Source organism: Brassica oleracea, chromosome C8 (genome assembly GCF_000695525.1).
Source record: "Brassica oleracea var. oleracea cultivar TO1000 chromosome C8, BOL, whole genome shotgun sequence".
Classification (NCBI taxonomy): Eukaryota; Viridiplantae; Streptophyta; class Magnoliopsida; order Brassicales; family Brassicaceae; genus Brassica; species Brassica oleracea.
The window spans coordinates 20,138,843-20,151,992 of NC_027755.1; the positions used below are offsets into that span (position 1 = coordinate 20,138,843).

The 13,150-nt window shown below is 40.2% G+C and overlaps 1 protein-coding gene across 2 annotated transcripts in view; it reads right to left on the reverse strand.

Moving 5' to 3' along the window:
- The window catches only part of LOC106310646 (rho GDP-dissociation inhibitor 1-like), a 29,340-nt gene that overhangs the window by 14,853 nt on the left and 1,337 nt on the right, over window positions 1–13,150 (reverse strand). Inside the window, exons 2-3 of one of the 2 annotated variants that reach the window (XM_013747870.1) lie at window positions 10,424–10,556; window positions 10,197–10,263 (exon numbers count right to left, since the gene is read on the reverse strand). In XM_013747870.1, coding sequence (XP_013603324.1) covers window positions 10,197–10,263; window positions 10,424–10,556 — 200 coding nt within the window. The remainder of the gene's footprint in view (window positions 1–10,196; window positions 10,264–10,423; window positions 10,557–13,150) is intronic. The other variant, XM_013747871.1, reaches the window with a different exon arrangement.

Here is a 13,150-nt window from a genome sequence, read left to right on the forward strand (position 1 = left end):
AGCTCCCACAGCATAGTCACTAGCATCACACATGATCTCAAAGGGAAGATCCCAATCTGGTGGCTGCACAATGGGGGCACTAACCAGCTTATCCTTCAATGTCTTGAATGCTCCAAGACACTCCACATCAAAGTTGAAAGTATCCTCCTTGCATAGAAGCTTAGTCAATGGTCTAGCTATCAAGGAGAAGTCTTTGATGAATCTTCTATAGAATCCGGCATGACCAAGGAAGCTTCTAATGTCTTTCACTGTCTTTGGAGGAGCTAACCCAACCATCACATCAATCTTGGCCTTGTCCACCTCAATCCCCTTCTCTGAAATCTTGTGTCCAAGCACAATCTCTTCCTTAACCATGAAGTGACACTTCTCCCAGTTCAGCACAAGGTTGGTGTCCTCACATCTTTTTAGGACCCTGCAAAGATTAGAAAAACAAGCAGAAAACGAAGATCCGTGAACAGAGAAGTCATCCATGAACACCTCAACAACATCCTCTATAAGATCAGAGAAAATAGACATCATGCATCTTTGGAAAGTGGCTGGAGCATTATATAGCCCAAATGAATCCTTCGATAAGCAAAGGTACCATAAGGGCATGTGAAAGTCGTTTTTTCTTGATCATTTGGATGTATGGGGATTTGGAAAACCCTGAATACCCATCAAGAAAATAATAATAGGGATGATTGGCAAGTCTCTCTAGCATTTGATCAATGAATGGCAATGAAAAATGATCCTTTCTAGATGCTGAGTTAAGTTTTCTTTAATCTATGCACATCCTATGTTCCGTTATTGTTCTTGTTGGAATTAGTTCATTCTTATCATTTTTAACCACAGTTATTCCACCTTTCTTTGAGACAACATGCACGGGAGACACCCATTTGCTATCTGAAATATGATAGATTACACCTGCATCTAGGAGTTTTAGAATCTCTTTCTTAACATCTTTCAAGTTGGGGTTCAACCTTCTTTGATGTTCTATAGAAGTCATAGATTCATCCTCTAGATGTATCCTATGCATGCATAAAGAAGGTGATATCCCTTTAATATCATCTAGTGAGTAGCCTATTGCCTTTCTATACTTTGTAAGTTCTTTCAAAAGTTTAGACAATTCGCTTTCATTCAGTTCACTACTCACAATGACAGGATCTGTCTCATTAGATCCAAGAAATGCATACCTTACACCAATGGGAAGAGGTTTAAGCTCCACTTTTGGTGCTTTGAGTTCACTCCAATCATCTTCTTGGAGGTTCTCTTGTTGATCAACTGAGACAGCGTGATGAACTTCTTGTGGAAGTTCTATGAAGTTGTCTTCTCCACTTTTCTCCTTGTGGCAGTCTAGCATCCTCACATACCTTGCACTCTCCTCTTCTTCAATCAATTGAGTCTCTCTATCAATTGTTAGGGCATGCTGAAGAGAGTCCTCAATAGCTAATTCCTCCAAATACTCTTCAGCTAAAGCTTCTATCTCCTCAATGTAGAATGCTTGGCTTTGGGTAGTGGGCTTCTTCATCACCTCCTTGATATCAAAATGCAGGATGTTCCCTTTGCCAAGATGAAGATCAATCTTCCCTTCCTTAACATTCACAACAGCTCTTGCTGTAGCCAAGAAAGGTCTCCCCAATATCAAAAGATCTGTTGGTTCTTCATCCATCTCCAACACCACAAAATCTGTAGGAATCTCACAATTTCCAACCATAACAGGGAGATCTTCTAGGATACCAATGGAAATCTTCACTGAGCGATCAGCTAGCACAAGAGAGAGTCTACACTTCTTGTATTGTGTAAACCCAAGCCTTTTAGCAATGGAGAGAGGCATAAGGCTCACACTTGCTCCCAAATCACATAGACACTTCTCAAAAGTCAATTGCCCAATGGCACAAGGTAGAGTGAAGCTTCCTCGATCTTCAAGCTTCTTGGGGACGGTTAACCGCTGTATAATGGCACTGCATTCATGGGTGAGAACTATCATTCCTTCCATCTCTTTCTTCTTCTTGGTCACATCATTTTTTACGAACTTGCTGTATTGAGGCACTAGCATGAAGGCATCAATAATGGGCATGGTGATCTGAACCTCACTCATTTGCTTCTCAAACAAGGCTTTGTATTGCTCAAAAAGCTGTCTCTTGAATCTACCAGGGAAGGGAAGTTTTGCTTCATATGGAGGAGGAATGAATGGAGTTCCTTTTGATGAATTACCAGCTTCATTCTTGTTCACAACCTTCTTCTATTCTCCAACATTTCCTTTCCCTTTAGCTTCAACTATCTTCTCCAAGATTTCTTCAGTGGTTTTCTCATCCACAATAACCACATCATCATCCACATTGATGACCACCTCCCCATCTTGCTTCTCATTATCCCTAATGAGGGTTCTATGAGGCAATTGTTTACCACTCCTAAGGGTGATGGATTTCATTGTCTCCTTGGGGTTTTGCTCAGAGGTTCCTGGAAGTGACCCCATAGGGCGTTTGGAGTTACTACTCATAGAGGCAAATTGGTTCTCTAAATCCTTGAAGTTGGAAGCAAGGTTTGAGAACTTGTTGTTGAGAACAATGTAGCTTCCATCAACTTTGGTATGAAGGTTCTTCAGCTCATATCCAATGTGTTTCTCACTTCTAGTTTGAGACTCCAAGATCTGTTTCAGCATTGCAGTGCTACTCTCTTGTGTAGCAGAGGTAGAAGATCCGGCTTGGCTTTGTGTAGACTGATTTCCTTTGGAGGGGAAGCCTTGAGAGTAGTTTTGTCTAGCTTGGTAACCACCTTGTTGGTTGTTGTTGTAGAAAGGCTTTTGTTGGTAGTTGTTATACTGAAAGTTAGGCTCCTTCTTGTACCATGTCCCATTAGCATTCACAAAGCACAACTCTTCTTGACCTTCTAGACCATCAACTTCATTAAGCACATCAGTCCCTTCTTGTTTCTTCTCACCAACAAAGTTCACCTTCTCTTGTTTAGCTCTATCCAAGAGAAGCATATCCATCTTTTCTTGTAGAGCCTTTAACTCTCTCTTAGTGTTTGTATCATCACCTCCACTGCCTCTGTTGCTTATATCATGCTCATCACTGTATACTGAATCACTCTTAGCCATGTTCTCTACAAGCTCCAAAGCATCTGCTTCACTTCTTCCCAAGAAGTAACCATTGCTAGCAGTATCAAGCTGACTTCTAAACTTGGGCAAATCACCTCTGTAGAAAGTACTAAGCAAACTCTCCATATTGAAGCCATGATGAGGACATTGAGAGATGTAGATGTTGAACCTTTCCCACGCTTCTACAAAGCCTTCAAGATTCCTTTGATGAAATCCAGAGATCTCATTACTTAGCTTAGCAGTTCTTGAAGTAGAGAAGAACTTGGTGAGGAAGGCTTTCTTGCACTCATCCCATGTGGTGATTGAATCTCTTGAAAGGCTCTTCTCCCATGTGTGAGCTTTGTCTCCCAAAGAGAATGGAAACAACCTTAGCTTGAATGCATCTTCAGAGACACCATTGATCTTTGTAGTTCCACACAGCTTATCAAAGTTATCCAAGTGGTCTAGTGGATCCCCCAAGGCAAGACCATGGTACTTGTTGCTCTGGATCATGTTTATCAAGCTTGACTTGATCTCAAAGTTGTTGTTTTCCACAGCTGGTGCTCTGATGCCAGCTCTATGCCCATGGATATTGGGCTCATCATGTATGCCAATATCTCTAGCTTGGCGCTATGGGCGATGTGGCCTAAGGTTGTCAGCTCCTTGGCCATTGCCCACTCCATCTTGAGGCTGATTCTGATGTTGATCCATCACAAACCCCAATCTGTCTAGGTGAGCCTGTTACTCTTCTTCTCTTCTCCTCCTTGCAATTTCCCTTTCAAGTGCTCTAATGTCTTCAACTCTTAAAACTAGGTATGTTGGGCCTCTGCTCCGCAAGTTCATACACCTGAGATACAAAAGGCTAGGAAAGAGAATCAGTAACTAGATATAAGAAAATAAGATTTAGTTTCAAGCAAGAACCAAATCTCAAATTCAAAATCAAAATCAACATAGAACCGGCAACGGCGCCAAATTTGAAATGGACTTTTCAAGGGTCCTAATTCAGATCATGTAGTATTTAAGATGTCAATCCATTTCTAAGAGTTTTGAATCAAAGAGAATTCAGGTTTTCAATTAAGCTAAATGCAATCAATAAGATGAGGTGATTCAATCAAACTAACAAGTTTCAAGAACAACTAACAAGCAACTTTCAATCAAATAGATAAAGGAGGAGTCATTGGCATAGGATTTTGATTTCAGATGACTAAGATATAATCTAAAATGGCAAGGTTTCAATCAACACATTCCCCTAAGTCTAGATATCAATTCTAAGCAAGTTCTCTTCCAAGATAAAAGCTCATTTACTCTCATGATCAAACATCAAATTCCTTTGGTTTGTGTCAATCAAGCAATCATTAAGAATTGATCATTCAACTTTCCTAACTCCCCTAACATAAAATCCCTTTGGTAGGGTAAGCTAATAGCATGTTGAGTTGGCTTAGACATTTCATCGAACACCTTCCGGGCAATGAAATGTCTAGAGTTCTAAACCAGAATGGCCAACTCTAGCTTAGCATTAAGATCACTCAATCAAGCAAGGAAACATATTAATCTACTTTAAACATTCTTGATCATCACTTAATCATCCTAACCCATGAATCCAAAGATGACTACTCACTCATTATCATGGTAGACACTAAATCATTAGTTGATCTAAGTCTAAACATGATTAATGATCAAAGCAATCAAGTAAACACAAGAGAAATTGATCAAGATCAGATCTTTCACCTAAAAGTGGCTTTTTGATTAGATAGAAAACAAGATAAGATCCTAACATTAGGTTTAAAGAGTATTTATATGACTTCTAAAACCTAATGGGCTCAGTCAACAACCTGAAAGGCCCAAATAAAACATAAATTTCGACAAGAAGAAAAGAAATGCTGTGGGTACGTTAGGTCGCTCTGCCAGGTCGCTCCCCATCTAGAGCGGGTTAGTCACCTCGCTCCAGAACGTCGCTCCAATATGTTTGCTTCACGTCTTCAAATTGCGCGCGGGTTCATGACGTTGCTCCACCGGATCGCTCTGCTTCTAGAGAATTGTCAACGAGAAGTTGAGCTTGGAACGGGTGTCTCACCCCGCTGCGGGACGTCGCTATAAATGCCAGCTTCACGTCTTCAAATTGCGCTCGGGTTAAGGGCCTCGCTCCGTCTTGGTCGCTCCGACTCTCGAGAGTTGAAGATGGGATGTTGGTTCGGAGTGGGTGCTGAACCCCGCTGCGTCTACCCCGTGCTACCTTCGTTTCGTCTGGAGCGGGTGTCGCGGGTCGCTCCCATTGCCCGCTCCGGTGCTCTTACTCGCTCAAACAACACTTTCCACTCTCTTTTTGATCCCAAATGCTTCCAAGTACCTCCAAGAACTCCAAAGGACACTCCAACACTTGATTAAGACTTATACAATGCAAAAAGGAAACTAAAATGCATAATCCCTAATCTAAATGATCAAAACATGCAAGAATGAAGAGTTAAAACAATGCAAATGTGCAAGATATCAAGCATCAGTCGGTACAGACATGTACACGCTAAGCTTGTGGACTGCATATGTTATATCAGGTCGTGTATGAGTGAGGTATAACAGTCTTCCCACCAGTCTTCTATAAACAGAAGCATCAGGTAAAGCATTTCCAGTACTAGAAGACAACTTCACATTTGGTTCCATAGGAACATACAACGGTTTACATCCAAGTAGACCAGCTTCTTCTAGGAGTTCCAGAGCACACTTCCTCTGATTGATCGAGATGCCTGTCTTGTTTCTTGCAATCTCAAAACCCAAGAAATATTTTGCTGGTCCAAGATATCGGAGCTTGAAAGCTATTTGTAGAACCTTCTTGAATGCAGTCACGGCCAAGTCATCATTTCCCACAATGAGGATGTCATCCACATAAACAAAAACCGCAAGAAACTTCTTGTCTTCATACTTGATGAATAGAGAATGATCCGAGTGTGTTTGTGTAAATCCATCACCAAGAATCACCTCAGATAACTTGTGATTCCATTGCCTCGAAGCTTGTTTCAAGCCATATAAGGATTTATGAAGTCGACAAACAGAATTTCGAGGCACCTTCTTCCCAGTTAGCTCTTCATAACCTTGGGGCAGTTGCATATATATTTCTTCTTCAAGATCTCCATTCAAGAATGCATTGCTCACATCAAGTTGAGGTATAGACCATCCTTTAGCTGCTGCCAGTGCTAGGAGAAGCCGAAAAGTGCCTATTTTGGCCACATGAGAGAAAGTGTCCAGATAATTCAGTCCTTCTAGTTGAGTGTAGCCTTTAGCCACCACACGAGACTTATGTCGTTCAATGGTTCCATCGGGATTATAATTGATGGTTTTCATCCATTTGCAACCAACATGTTATTTCCCCGGAGGTAGTTCACACACAGACCAAGTACCACTCTCTTCTAAAGAACACATTTCAGATTTCATGGATTTCCTGAACTCATCTGACATCATAGCTTTTTTAAAAGATCATGGAAGTTTAGAAGTGGTGATAGAAAGAAGAAAGTTTATGTGTTCATCATCAAATTTGTCATAAGAAAGAAATGAAGAAATCAGATAAGAAGTTGTGTTAGTTTGATGAACATGAAGCTCATGTATTTGGTTAAGAAGAAAGCAATGATATTGACCAAGGTAAGTGGGTGCTTTGGTTTGACGTTTAGAACGTGTTCTAGGTAACGGGTTAGCAGCAATACTAGTTTGAGTAGAAGATAAAGATGTAGGAGTAATTTTTTCAGCAGATGTTGAAACAGACGGATCATGGAAAGGATCATGAAACAAACTAGCATCAGGTATGTTATTGCCTAAGTAAAAAAAATGCAGGGAATGGTGAATCTGGAACAGGCAAAGGCAACACATCTTGATCAAAGAAATGAGAATATGTATCAATGCTCGAATCTTTTGAAAAAGGAAACACAGATTCATGGAACACAACTTTTCTAGACACATAAATTGTATAGGTGTTAACATCTAAAATTATATAGCCTTTAAAACCATTTGGATATCCAAGGAAAACACAAGGTGAAGCACGAGGACTAAACTTATTTCGGTCTTTTAATAATGTGGATACAAAGCAGAGGCAACCAAAGACACGTAAGTGATCATATGAAGGAGTATCATGCGTCAAAAGATCATAAGGAGATCTATTCTGAAGTAAAGGAGAAGGAGTTCTATTGATAAGATATACTGCGGTTTAGACACCTTCTCCCCAATATTGTAAAGGAACATGAGATTGAAACAAGAGAGCACGAGCTACATTCAAAATGTGTTGATGCTTCCTTTCTACAACAGAATTTTGTTGTGGTGTATATGGACATGAAAAGAAATGAATGATGCCATGAGTTTTAAGAAGAGATGTAAAAGCTAACTCAGGTGCATTATCTTATCTAATGGCTTTAACATTGCAATTATATTGAGTTTTAACAAATTGCAAGAATTCATGAAATACAATAGCAACAAAACCTTTATCTTTTAAAAGATATAGCCAAGTAACTCTTGTACAATCATCTACCAAAGTGAAAAAGTATTTATAACCATCATGAGTAGGAGTTTGAAAGGGACCCCATACATCAATATGAATCAAATCAAATGGTGCTTTAGCAAGCTTTGGATTAGAAGGGAAATTCGTTTTTGTTTTGCCAAAGGAAAAATTTTACACAGATCAGAATGAGTATTCTTTACATTTGAAAGCTTTAAAAATTTTGAAAGTATATCAATCTTGGTATGAGAAGGATGACCAAGTCTTTGATGCCAAATTTCTGAAGATGCTTGCGAGATGACATAATCTTGTGAATGATGCTGTGAAAGAATTTGAAATGATTCCAAAGAAGCAGAGTGCAATGTAGACAAAACAGGAGAAGACAAAGCAGGCGTATCCAGTACATATAGATTGTTCTGAAGTCTACCCTCCGGAATATGCTCCTGAAGTAAGTTGAACGGATTATCAGGAAATATGAAGCAAGCAAGAGATGAGAAAAGCACAGATATGGTACTATTATGAGTTAGAGCACTGATGCTAAGTAGATTATATTTGAAATCCGGGATTTACAATACATCATTCAAAGTTAGTCGTGTACTAATATGTATTGTGCCAGAAGTTGTTACAGAAATGCGTGAGCCATCAGGAAGAATCACAGCAGTTTTAACAATTATGTTAGTGTGCAAAAACATTTTCAAATCAGAACACACATGGCAACTAGCACCAGTATCTATAATCCAGGTAGGAGCTAAAACTGTAAGGACATTCTTCATTCCCGCATTAATAAAATGTGACTTAGTTGAGTTATCTGGAGGTGGATGTTCAGAAACAGTGTGTGCAATAATGTGTGGTTGCGGTTTAGAAGTAGAAGCTGTGCCATCAGATAGAGTAATAGTACTACCCGAAATATGAGAAAATTCATCCATTAGAGGAGTATGTTGATTACTCAGGACATTGAGAAGCTGGTGAACTTGTTCCTGTGTGACTGTCCCCAAGTGAACTCCATGTTGATTGTGCATTGATATACCACCTGTATCCTGTAGAACCATATTAGCAACATTGTCTTTGCGAGGTGGCCATTGCTGATTAGATTTTGAAGGAACTGAAGTCTGAGCTTGACTCTGCTGGCGAGGCTTGTAACCTTGAGGATAACCATGGAGCATATAACACTTGTTGATAGTGTGTCCTGCCAATCCATAGTGAGAGCATATAGAGCGAGGTCTATTCTTGTTGTAACCCGCAGAATAAGCTGCTACAAGTGCTGCATCAGGAGCTGTGTGAGACACATTGAAGGCAACAGTGCTTGTGCTCTTCATCGAACGTTGCCTTTCCTCCTAACAGACTAGGTTGAACACCTTGGAGATATTAAGCTTCGGCTCCATCATGAGAATATGACCTCTAGTCGCAGTGAATGTCTCATTAAGACCTGTAAGAAACTTTAAAATGCGATCTTGCTCATCACAATCAATAATTCTCTTGAGGCTAGGACAATCCAGACGACTACATCAACAAGTGTAAGGGCTCTCATGATTCTTCAACTCCTCCCAGAGCTGCTTCAACTTCGTATAATATTCACTTATACTCTATGAACCTTGCATCTCGGCAAAGAATTGCTGCTTAATCTCTGATGTCCTTGGTCCATCACTCTGTTTGAACTGATCATGAATGTCCAGCCACATATGCCTTGCTATAGTCAGGTACATGATGCTCTTCGCAATCGATTTCTCCACAACATTCACGATCCAAGTACAAACAATGTTGTTGCAACGAGACCAAGACGCATAATCAGGATGACTCATATCTACTTCCTCAAAAGTTCCATCAACAAATACAGTTTTTTTCCTAGATCCTAAAGCCATAAGCATTGATCTATGCCAAGTGTTGAAGTTGCCTAGACCCGCTAGTTTCGCAGATACAAGAGCAATACCAGCGTGATCGGCACGATTGGAGTTAGGATCTTGCAAAGACGGTACCGGTCGACGAATCTCATCAGCTCCCGAACTCACCGTAACCGTAAAGATGATTGGAATCAAGAAAACGAAATCGAAAAGAAATTGAGATTCGCAAAGAAAGAAAACGATTGTGTGAAAAGAGAACACAAATCGAAGGTCAATGAAGGAAAGAAAACAAAAACAGAACGCAGATCACTCTCGAGAAGAAGACGAAGATTGCGAAGAACTCCAGAATCAAGATCTTGACGAAAAAGAGAGCTGAAATTGAGATACTCGTGGAAACAATGATGATGAGATCAATCGAGAGCTTCGTCGTCAGCTTCAATGGAGTTTCCAATCAATTTTCCCGAGAAAGTGAAGCGAGAAACAACGCGATTTTCAACGCTCTGATACCATATCAGTGTACTCGAGCTCAGAGTAAAGAGAGTTTGTTATTCATGTAAAATGCTCAAGTTAATGTTTACAACTCTTTATGCTATGATATATATACATCCGGTTTAGTGATAGGAAGCTAAACCGATAGTTAGGCAAAAGGAAACCTTAACCAGTTGGTTCATATAATCTAATATAATGCATCTTTTGTGCCTTGGTCGTATCTTATGATATGTTAAGTTAGTTTTAAACTATTCATCTATACATGAGACATCTCAAACTTGAGAGGAATTACAACGATTTGTAATCGTATATATAAACCGAGTATTAGAATTTGGTTTACCTCCAACCTCCTCAAGATCCACAATGCCTAGAAGTTGTTCTTTCGATCTCCTCAAGCTTTCATGATCCTGACCATTTTTTCAATTGTAGAATAAGTGACTAGGTTGTTATGTAAATTAAGAAAAAAACAAATTCACCCATTACTTACAGGTCAGATATATAGCATTTGTGGACTAGACTTAGCAGCATAGCCATATGTAAACAGAACATGAGAGATCAAATTCTAACCTTGTCTTTCTCGAGCTGTTCTTTGAGAGCGATCATGGGACCAAGTTCAAGATTTTTGTCTTCATCTTCATCATCTTCTGTTGGAGATAAAGAGCTGTGGCTATTATTTCTGCTTAAGGTCCCATGTCCCTTTTAGAATGAGAGAATTATTGAGAGTTTATTTATGGAGAATGAAGAACATGAAGAACATAGAGAGAGAGAAAGTAGATCTCAAGATGTAAGAGAAAGAAGGAGAGAATATTTTCTTTCATTTAATTGTGGATCTGGGTACAAATATTTAAAGACAAGTGACCTCAGTACACACTATAATAAAATATCTTCTTCTCTCTTCTTCTTCTCTTCAATCTCAAGTCTGGCAGCTTACTTCTGCTTCATGTCAACACTCCCCCTCAAGCTTGACCATGTGGAACAAGTCAAGCTTGGAAGCCATGAAGTATTCCCTCATTAAAAACTCAACTAGGTAAAACCCTTTGGGAGAAAACCCAAATCAAGGAAAAAGAGTAGATCTAATTCTCAAGTCTGGCAGCTTAATTCTCAAGTCTGGCAGCTTACTTTTGCTTCATGTCAACACTCCTCCTCAAGCTTGACCATATGGAACAAGTCAAGCTTGGAAGCCATTAAGTATTCCCTCATTAAAACCTCAACTAGGTAAAACCCTTTGGGAGAAAACCCAAATCAAGGAAAAAGAGTAGATCACTTCATGAAGGAGATATCAGTGACATGAGAGGTCTATGAGTCCCAATTTTAGATGGATAAACTCACAAACTTTAGTGTTTGCTGCCTTGGTGAAGATATCAGCTAGCTGATCTTCACTCCTTGTGTAGCACGGCAATATGATCTTCTGCTCCACGGCTTGTCTCACTTTGTGGCAATCTACCTCTATATGTTTGGTCCTTTCATGGAAGACTGAGTTGCTAGCAATGTGTATAGCGGCCTGGTTATCACAATGCATCGTGATTGACGTTGTAACTTCAATTCCCAATTCCTTAAGAAGTCCCTTGATCCAAATCAACTCGCTTGTGAGCTTCCTCATAGCTCTATATTCTGCCTCAGCACTTGAACAAGACACCACCTTCTGCTTCTTGCTCTTCCATGTTACCAAATTGCCTCCAATGAAGGTAAAATATCCAGTAGTTGATCTCCTATCAACTCGATCTCCTGCCCAATCCCCATCACAGTACCCAACAATCTCAGTGCTTCTATTGCATCCCATCCATACTCCTTGGCCTGAGTGCCTCTCTTAGGTACCTGAGAATCCTCTCAACCTTGTTCCAGTGGTGTACCTTGGGAGCTTGCATGTGTTGGCTTACTTGGTTTACTGCAAAGCATACATCTGGTCGGGTAATGGTAAGATAAATGAGTTTTCCCACCATTCTCCTATAGCGCTTTACATCTTCATATGACTTGTCTTCAATCTCCCCCTCACGCATCACTTTGTATCCTTCCTCTAGAGGTGTTTTGGCAGCTCTTCCACCAAGATCTCCAGCCTCATTTAGTAAGTCAAGGGTGTATTTCCTTTGAGATAGAAACAATCCTTCCTTAGACCTACACATCTCGATCCCTATGAAGTATTTGAGCTCTCCCAAGTCCTTGATATCAAATGAAGCCTTAAGGAACACTTTGGTTGAGATGATCTCTTCTTTGTCACTGCCTGTGATGATAATGTCATCAACATAGATGAGAATGACAACGATTTCTTGCTGGCTAGTGAGGGTGAATAGGGTATGATCAGCTTCAGACTTGACAAAACCTCTTCCATTGAGTGTGGTGCTTAGTTTGTGGTACCACGCTCTTGGTGATTGTTTCAAACCATAGATGGCTTTCTTCAGCCTCAATACATTTCATGGTTTGGTAAGGTGTTCCATACGAGGTGGTGGTCTCATGTAGACCTCATCTTCTAACTCTCCTTGTAGAAAAGCATTCTTGACATCCATTTGCCACAGATCCCATTCTAAGTTCACAGCCAATGAGAGTACAATCAGTATCATGTGAAGCTTAGCTACTGGTGCAAAGGTGTCAAGGTAATCTTCACCATAGACTTGAGTGTAGCCTCTTGCAACAAGTCTTGTGTTCTTTCTTTCTGGTTTTCCATTGGCTCCATACTTGATAGTGTAGAGAAGCCGGCTTGTCACTGCCTTCTTTCCTTTTGGAAGTTCAGTCTCAAACCATGTATCATTCTTGATCATGGCTCCCATCTCATCTCCAACAGATTCTCTCCACTCCTTGTGTTGCATAGCTTCTTCATATGTTCTAGGAATGTATTCCTGATCCAATTCACTGATGAAGACTTGATGATCTTCTGGATATTGAGCAAGGGAGCATACTGCACTTATTGGGTGAGCTACAGCTTGAACATTGAAATAAACTCCTGTGTTAATCCACTGTGAGGGTTTCCTGATCCTTGTACTCCTTCTCATGAGTTGTTTCTGCTCAGGTTCTGCTTCATTTCCTTCACTTGGCGCCTCTACTTGAGTCTCAACATCTGATTCTGATGGCATCTCATCTTGATCATGAGCTACAGAGCTCTCTTCAGGTTGAGCTTGTGTAGACTGCTCAACATTTCTACTGCCCCCCTCATGATTAGGATGAGTGCTCTCAACACTATCAGCTGCAGTAGATGATAAATTTTCAGGGACAGGTTCCACACTTGGTAAAGAGGGCATACTGATTCCCAGGCTCTCCATTACTCCCCTAAGGTTATTTGCTCTATCTGAGGCTGATTGAGAA